Source organism: Cyprinodon variegatus, unplaced genomic scaffold (genome assembly GCF_000732505.1).
Source record: "Cyprinodon variegatus isolate N-32 unplaced genomic scaffold, C_variegatus-1.0 Scaffold446, whole genome shotgun sequence".
Taxonomy (NCBI): domain Eukaryota; kingdom Metazoa; phylum Chordata; class Actinopteri; order Cyprinodontiformes; family Cyprinodontidae; genus Cyprinodon; species Cyprinodon variegatus.
Genome location: NW_015150899.1, coordinates 538,296 through 546,992, shown reverse-complemented (window position 1 = coordinate 546,992; position 8,697 = coordinate 538,296). Strand labels below are relative to the sequence as shown.

The 8,697-nt window shown below is 38.0% G+C and overlaps 1 protein-coding gene across 2 annotated transcripts; it reads right to left on the bottom strand.

Annotated features, from left to right (window-relative positions):
* Window positions 1-1,206: 1,206 nt before the first annotated feature.
* On the bottom strand, window positions 1,207-5,282 carry LOC107093773 (homeobox protein orthopedia B-like). 2 transcript variants are annotated; one of them, XM_015389038.1, is made up of 3 exons: window positions 5,077-5,282; window positions 4,235-4,656; window positions 1,207-1,795 (listed from the first exon to the last, which is right to left on the bottom strand). In XM_015389038.1, exons 1-3 carry the CDS (start codon window positions 5,150-5,152, stop codon window positions 1,274-1,276), a joined length of 1,020 nt encoding a protein of 339 aa, XP_015244524.1. In that variant the 5' UTR covers window positions 5,153-5,282; the 3' UTR covers window positions 1,207-1,273. The 2 variants fall into 2 exon arrangements, with proteins under 2 accessions (XP_015244524.1, XP_015244525.1); XM_015389039.1 differs by having other exon boundaries at window positions 5,116-5,282.
* Between the last annotated feature and the right edge of the window lie 3,415 nt (window positions 5,283-8,697).

Genomic DNA, 8,697 nt, shown 5'->3' with positions numbered 1-8,697 from the left:
ATATAATAATAAGAGCTTTAGCTGTATTTCATCAGTATTTAAATGGGAAAAAAAATCTTGTTTTTGGTATTTTTTTTACATGCAATGACAAAAAAAGATAAAAAAAAATATTTTAATCCAAATTATCTAGATTATTTTATATTTGTGTCTGTCGCCATTAAAAGCATAAAGGAGATTTCTGTGTAATTTGTGTTGGGGAGTTCAGAAGGAAGGGCTGCTTTCATAATAGAATCACAATAGTTGGCTGCATGCAGCTTTTCACCAAAACATAAAGATGCATTTAAGGATGCTGAATTTTTACTAGTGGTCTGAACTTTAAAAATATAAAAAAGGGGGGAAATTGTATTATGCTGACCTTTTGAGTGTTTATCCAGTTTTCAAGAAAGGAGGGTTGATCAATGTTGTGACATTATTGAAAATGATTTTTATTGGCTCATTTACACTGAATTGATATAAACATGTCCATGAAACAAAATGGTTCCAACATTTAAGAAAGGCATATTTTGATCATAAGCACAGACAGAGTTCTGGAAACATAGGTTATCACAAACTGACCAAATGGGAACAAGAGTGCTTCCGCTACACAAAAACATCCTATAGAACAGGTTATAGTTAAGTCAGCTCCCATGTCTTAATTAAAGTACCCCTCCCTCTTCCTTTTTTGTGTCATTTATTTATTTATCATCATTATTTTTATTATATTTTGCTTTCTGACATGCAGTCAATGTTTTCCGGATTCCTTTTAGATAATTTCTCTCTCCTGATAGGAGGGGAAATTAAGTTCTCAGTCTTTGAAACCTCCAAGCAAGTGCTTTTCTGTTTGCTTGTTTGTTTTGTTGTTTGTTTGTTTTTGTTTTTCCAGTGTGCAACCCTTTGGCCCTTTGGCAGCAGGAGCAAAAAGAGAAATTCCCAACCTTGTTGTGTTCTGAAGCATCTCCAGAATGTGTCCTCAAGAAAACAATCAGTCACAGAGGGTCCGTGCCCAATAAAATACCAAACAAAACAATAAGTTAATTTAAATAGATAAATAAATAGACAGAGGCCACATGCGAAATAATAAATTATAGCTTTAAACGGAACCAGCCCTGTGGTTGATAAAAGGCCAGCTGGCCTGGTGGAGAGCGCGTCTTCTCCTTATATTTGAGGAGGAAAATAAGAAGCCAGTTGCCTGCAGATGGAGAAGTATCCTGGTTTTGCTTTTGTTTGTTTTTTTCCGACTGAATGCAAGTTAACTAAATGCAGAAAAAAATCTCTTGTCGCTGCAGCCCCGGCACTAAGTGAAGCTCATGGAGACTGTGTGCTCCAGCGCTTTGCGGCGCAGCGACGCGATGCTCGTCCCTCTCCAGACGTCACTGTCCGGGGAGCTGCACAGCTGAGGCGAGCCGGTCACGTTGGTCGGGCCGGAAAGGGATGCGGGCACCATCCCGGGGAACGTGGGTTGGTAGAGGTGCGACTGCAGCCCGGAACCGTTGGACGACATGTTGGACAGACCCATGGAGTTGGGCGGAGGCCCCGCGCCGAGGCTGCACTGGGACAGAGACTGCGCCATGGCCTGCTGACGGCCCAGGGCGGGCGGTAGCTGGAGCTGAGACACGCCGGGCATCCCCGCTGTAGCCCAGCGGGTGTCGTTAGCGTGGAAGGAGCAGAGGCTGTCGCCCATAGCTGCCGCTGCGGCCGCTGCAGAGGGGAACTGGGGAAGGCCGTGGTGCGTGGGCAGGAGCGTCCCCGGGGCTCTGAACACGTTGGTGGTCTTCTTGCGCTTCTTCCACTTGGCGCGTCGGTTCTGGAACCAGACCTGCGGACCAGACAGTGATGAGTCAGAGGGAGAAGATGCACTGACACATGCAGCCATGAAACAATGATGTGATCATCACCATAATGCAGCAAGCTGCAATAAATTAGCTGAAGGGAAACAATATAGACTGGAAAAAAATCGAAATCTAGATAAGTCTTTTTTTTCTTCTTAAAATAAGTGCATTTGTTCTTGGATTGAGGAGGTAAAAGATACATTTTACCAATGGAACAAGAAAATTTACGCTTAAAATGAGAAAACACAATTGCATTGTCTTATTTCATTTGCATGTTATCTAAGAGTAAAAATACTCATTCCATTACTCACTCAAATTAAGGCTAAATACACTTAATTTAAGGATATTTTACTTATTTCTAGATCGTTTTTCCATTGTAAAGCCTGCCAATAGACTGGAAGTATAAAATCCAATAAATATATAGGCTATATATAATCAATTACTTTCCTCTTCCTTTTTATTTGACATTGAAAAGGAAATATCAAACCTATTTTTAGCCCCCTACAAATAAAGATAGGCTACATAAAATATGCAAAAAGTAAAATATTAATTTTAAACAAAAATTTTTTAATAAACATAATTCGTTTGCTGCTTATTTCCAGCGCACACACGCCTCTAACAAAGACAATATTCTAGGTGAAATCAATAGTTGGCTCTGGTAAGCAGTAGCTGTCTGTGATTAATGTGGAGATTTGCTTGAGAAAGCGGGCCGCGGTAATAAGAACGGGACCATCTCGCTCCCGACGAAGCCAGCCGTGAAATCCGACCTGAAATGCATTACACCTCTGCAGGGCAGAAAGAAAACGCAATCTCTCATCGGATCTGAGCAGACAGAGCGCGCTGCGCCCCGGCATTAAGACGCGCGCCGCGCTGACAGGCGCACTGCTGAACACCTTCCTTCATTTCTGCCTCACTCTGAGCCGCATCATAAGAGCGGATGAGCATCATTTCACTAATTCTCATTTTATGCAAATGGTTGGGAAACTGGATGGGCCGATCCGATGCTAATAATGATTATTAGAATATTATTACACAGGGGAGCAGCTAAAGAAGCCTATAAATGCACAATGCGGCTTTTTCCCCAACTCTGCAGGAGAGTCGGTGTTGGAAAGACTGCAGATAGCAAAAAAGCGATAGCGATAGTAGCCTATAGGTACAAGCAAATTATAAAATAACACTGAGGATGCAATAAATGCATGACTGTGCTGATCAGCGGCCATTAAATGACTGTAATAAAGCTGCTATCAGTGTTTGGGTCCCTGTAGATCCATTATACGGGATGGGCAGGAAATGTAGGGCAATCTTAATTAGGCTGAATTAATGGCAGAAGCCCTGCTACACTGCAATTTGGTTAAATACCTATAAAATTAGGGTTTAAAAAAAGAAAACGCAATTTGATATTAAGTCCTATGATTTTTTACAAGGGATTTTTTTAAATAAATTTTATCTGCACAAACCTTTTAGAAAGGCTATGAATTATTAAATATTTACAATCAGCAAAATATTAAAAAAATACTAATAATATGCAGTTAACGACTTTCAGTAATGAGTTGAATAATAGTTACAGTGTTTATATTAAGAGAAGCAGCATTGTCCTTCACTTTTTTGTATTCATTATTGATATTATACTATTTTGCTATAAATACAAGTTCAATTGCAAGAATAAAATCTGTGTTTCTGAATTGCATCCACGAACAGCAGAAAAATAATATTTAAACTCGAGCGCTAAAACAAAGTTGTGCTGTTTGGTTAAAGGAAATTATTTCTTCATTTGGTATCATTTGCTGTTAGTTTTAACTTTTATTTAATGGAGAAAATAAAATTTATGAATAAATCAGCCACAAGAGGCGCAGATTTGTTTGTATAAGAAGAATAAGCCAACCTTAAGGTGACAAAATTTAACATTTTAGTTTTTTATTTATATTATTATTTTCTCAAAATTATAACAGATTAGAGAAATTCATCTGCAACGAAGCAGTTTGGGATTATTAATTTTCTGCGGCAAGAATATTAAGTATTTATATTGTTTGTTTAATGTAGATTTAAAAACTAATTTAGTGACTTGGCGTTGATGTTTTAATCGTTTTTTAATTATTATTTTTTAGTTATTTTGGATTTTTTTTTTCTTTTTTGCTGCTTTCTTCTGAAGATTATTTTAATTTATCTCGGATTCATTTACAAAGGAGTGCTCTTGGTGAGGACTTTTAAGTTTATTGCATCAAATAAAACTATATCTGTTTTTTTTTCACAGAATTTACCTTTTTTATTTTTTATTATTAAAGGCGCCGCTTAGACAAATGTTTATTATCAGTTAACATATTAATTATAGCGCTCTTCCCTTTGATTCAGCAACTGTTGTTGTTTTAGTGTTTTATTTTTACAGGAACATAGCCTACATTAAAACAACAGATTTCTGTGCGGCCCACCTGAACTCTGGACTCCGTCAGACCGATCCGCAGAGCCAGCTCCTCCCGCATGAAGATGTCCGGATAGTGCGTTTTGGCGAAGCTGCGCTCCAGCTCGTTGAGCTGCGCCGGGGTGAAACGGGTCCGGTGCCGCTTCTGTTTCTGGCTCTGTTGCCCTCCGGACTGGTTCGGGTTGTTCCCGCTGCTGTTGTTCTGCTGTTGCTGCTGCTGTTGCTGCTTCTCCTGCTCCTTGCTGTTAACCTGCACCGGGTTGGATCCGGTTCCGCCGCTGATGTCGTCACCGGGGAGCATAGTGGCTCCTTCCACGCCGTCCGGACCGGGTCCGAGCTCCCCGGAGTGTCCTGGGTCAGGTCCGCCGCCGCCGAGTCTGCACTTCAGAGCCTCCCTGTGGCCCAGGAGCTCCGCCGCGGCATCCTTCATCCCTGAACATGAACAAGCAGAGCAGGTGAGAGCCAAGCTTATAGAGTGAAACTATAAAGAGAAACAACATGGTTAGATACACCTGGAAAAATGCATTACAGGAGAAAATGTTCAATTGGAAAGAACTGAAGCATTATTTTACGCATGCATTAAACCATCTTATAAAAACATTAAACATCAACGTCTAGCTCCTTTTTTAACCATGCACACTGCAATCTGCTCCTTAAATACTCTTTAATCAACTCGAGCACACTGAGATCTTAGAAAATTGTTAAATCAAATTAAAGCGTAATATAATAATAATAATTACTTTTCCAATCATTAGGCGAATTTAGCTCTGTTCAGGCACATTAGGACAATATATGGAGCAAATTGGACAATTTTCTGAGCTTGATTTAAGATTAGAAGTTCCTCCAGCTTACAGTAGAGTTGGAGACCGGAGTTTGGTGATGATAACTCACCGAGGCGAGCATCCAGGAGGTCGGCGTGAGAAAGCATTGCGCACCGCTCCAGGGCGAAATGCTATTCCCACACACGAAAACTAAAAAAAATAAATAAAAAACAACAAAAAAAAATCTCTATGACTTTAACCTATTTAAGAAAAATATATGGCCTAAATGAAAGCAAATTCGGTTTGTGGTTAAAAGGGAGGTTCGTTGCATTATAATGTAGTTTAGAGGAACGGGGAGGCGCTTAGAGGCGGAATGAACCCATGAGCTCCTCCAATAGAGGACCAATCAGAGCCGAAGCCCCCAGCCCAGCCCATACCACCCACCTCCCACCTCCTCCTCATCCATCCGCGCGCCTCTCACTACTTCATTCCTCCTCGTTCCTGTAATTGGCTTTGATTTCTCCTCCAAATTACAGCCAATAAAATAACCTGATTTAATATCTGAAGTCGAGGTTCGACCCGTTGGAGAAATGTTGGACCACAACATTTGTTTAATTGCGTGTGTTGTCCCTTATTTTTTCTTTTTTTCTTTTTAATGTAGGCAACTGGAGCGAGTTTTGGAGTTATTCACTCTGAGGGGCGCCACAAATACACCTATTATTAAGCATTTCAACAACAAAACACGACTATGAACCGTTCAATGACATCAGCCGACCGGAACTGATACCCCTTATGACCATTTTAAGCACAAAAAGCAAAACATGCACTATAAAAAAGGTACTAAATAGAGCTACATGAAAGAAAATAATAAACAACAATAAAATAATAGATTAATTATCAATAACCCTTACATTCTGACCACATTTGGAATTAAATCCAAATAGAACATTTTAAATTCAATTATAGCTCACACATTAAATTTTGCAATGTTAAAGTAACACTAAGAGGTAAATTTAACACCATCCAAGTGCATTTGGTCACTCTCTTAATTAGTGTTCAATGAAACTCTCTACATAGTGTATATCTTACTCTGGTTGTTGTTGTAATAACGGTAAAAGAGTCAATGTACTCTACATATTTAATGCTGTAGAATTTACTAATTCTTAGTGCACCTAAAAAGAAACTTATAATTCAAGAACTTAGCATATAGACTACATCTGAGATGGATTCTAATGATGATTTCAAGGCAGGAATTTGGTGTTTTTGATAGCAAAATGACGCAGAGATACATTTCATAAAAAACTAAATGGAGTGAGGTTGATGTTGCTATTAGTGCTGCATTAAAACAGCTCAGATTTTATGTAGACTTTAGCTCCACGAGAGAAACTTTCTTATCCACTATTCATCAGTTCTTAACTCCTACTAGCGGAATATTATTATGTATTTCTCTCAAGGGCTGCATACCAACGTTTTGCCTTTAGGAATTTTCCAACTTGAGATGCTTTGACTAATTCTGCAAAACAGTGCACAGAAATGTAGGCATATTGCAAATTTCTGACAACAATTATGATGGTCAATGATAGGGACCAGTTTTACCAGAAACAAGAGTTCCTAGGAGCAAATTCGATATGTGATAACTGGCATTATGTCGTCTTGGTTTGTTGCATACTTGTAACAATGGAGGTTAAATTTAATAAAGATAATTAGCACGGGCTTTTAAGCAAAACAGTTTATCTGGTTGGATGTTTACGTTTATCTAACAAAATGCGGGAGTGGCAGCCTAGTGGTTAGGGTTAGCTTGGTATCCTGAAGTTGTGAGTTTAAAACCCACTCCCACAGAATGCCACTCTGGGTCTCTGACCCTTAACCCCACACTGCTGAAAAATAATGCAACTTAGTCATATTTAGTTAATTTAATACAATTGCTTCATGTTAGCGGGATAGGACATAAAACATTTGTGTTAAAGTAACTAAATATGATTAAGCAAATACTAAAAACGGTCACGTTCTTTTTTGCAGTGCTCGCTGGGTGCCCCACAATGGCAGCCCACTGCTCCCCTATAGGGGATGGGTGAAATGCCGAGGTAAATCTCTCAAATGTGAGATCAATAAAGTTCAGTTAACTTTTCACAAATAAATTCTACTTTATTTTTTCATATTTAAACTTTTGTAGCCTCCAAAATTCATTTTTATAGTGTAGACCAATGGAACATGGTGTGGAATTATTCATGCAGAGAAAATCTGCACAAATGACCAATAAGTACACATATTCTGCATTTTAGCATACATTTCAACTTTTCTTAATTTTCTATAACTTTCTGTAATTTACTCAATGCCCAATACAGAAATTAAATCCATTAACTAATATTGGAAAACATAGAACATTGTAAAAAAAATTTTATGATTTTAGTAGGCTATGAACAGAGGCGATATAAGGGTTTAAACTAAAGGATCTCTTAATTGTGCTAAAACAAGTTTTCTGGTGCTCCAGGGAGTAGACAATACCCATTATACACACAGCAAGCACATTTAGAGCCAAATGCTACACTATAAAACAGAACTTTGTTTTTCATAAAACAGTATCTATCTAAATCATTCACATGTTTACAAATGTTTTCATATTTAGCAGAAAACAGTAAAGCTGATGTTTTGTAAAATGGATAAAAGTATAAAACCAGTTGAAAAGTTTCAAGAATTAAAGTTGTGCGTATATCTTAGACTCGTTTAGCACCTGTAATAAGTCCTTCTTAGTTGTTGTTAAGGATAAATATGATCACTATTTCAATTGTTCTTTAGGGAGAAGGGTAAAACAGAGCAAACATATCAGAATATTTTGTGGGGAATTTATGAAACTGATTTACAACATTTTAAAAACAGCATTTTCTAATTTAGTTTAGCTTTCGTTAAACCTGTATAATTGAAATGCAATATGATTAAAACCTGTTTATTTGATTTAGACAGTTTGTTTCATTAGTGGAGTTGCACAGTTCCTGGTTGAATTAATCTCACTGCCCCTTTAAGATAGTGTTGAAACTGATAATTATTTCAGGATTTTTATTGCAAACCTTTCAGATCCATTATTATCAATAGGTTATTTATATTATTTTAATTTATGTGGTTATTATTATTATTATAGCACGTTGCTCAGCCTTCATGGTGATAATGTGCTTTATATAAATTGTCCCTTTAAAAAAATTAACCAAATACATTTTTCTGTAATAAGGTGACATTTGCAGAGTTGTTTCTCCATTCTGTCCCGCTATAAAAAATTGCCTGAAGGATAATATTATTTTTTTTCAAAAGAAAAAACAAATGATTTTTACATCTCTAAATCATCGCAAACGTGATAATCACAATAGATTTTTCATGCACACAAACAGCCTACAAGTCAGCAACGCATTCAGTAAAGAAAATCACACATGTTGGAGACAGATGTCGGCAGAGAGCAGATTTATTTATCATGCGCCACAATGGAGGCGTCCGAGCGTGAAGCCCGGGGTTCCTTTCTTTCTCCATCCGTCCAGACTCCGGTTGCTGCTGCTCATCTTTTATTTGTCTGCAATCTGGTGGCAGAACACCAAAGGGGAATAGATGGAGGATGTTTAGAGCGCCTTTTGCGCTCATTTCTGCATCTCTTTAAAGGAAATACTAATTTAGATTTTTTTTATCTTCTTTATTTAGAAGCAGCTTTAATTGGATTCGGGTCGTTATT

Excerpts from the sequence above, each read along its gene's own strand:
- LOC107093773 (XM_015389038.1), bottom strand. The coding sequence starts at position 5,152 with ATGCTTTCTCACGCCGACCTCCTGGATGCTCGCCTCGGTGAGTTATCA. Across the intron at positions 4,657-5,076 it reads CTCCGGTCTCCAACTCTACT|GGATGAAGGATGCCGCGGCG; the intron begins GTAAGCTGGAGG and ends GTTCATGTTCAG. Across the intron at positions 1,796-4,234 it reads TGACGGAGTCCAGAGTTCAG|GTCTGGTTCCAGAACCGACG; the intron begins GTGGGCCGCACA and ends TCTGGTCCGCAG.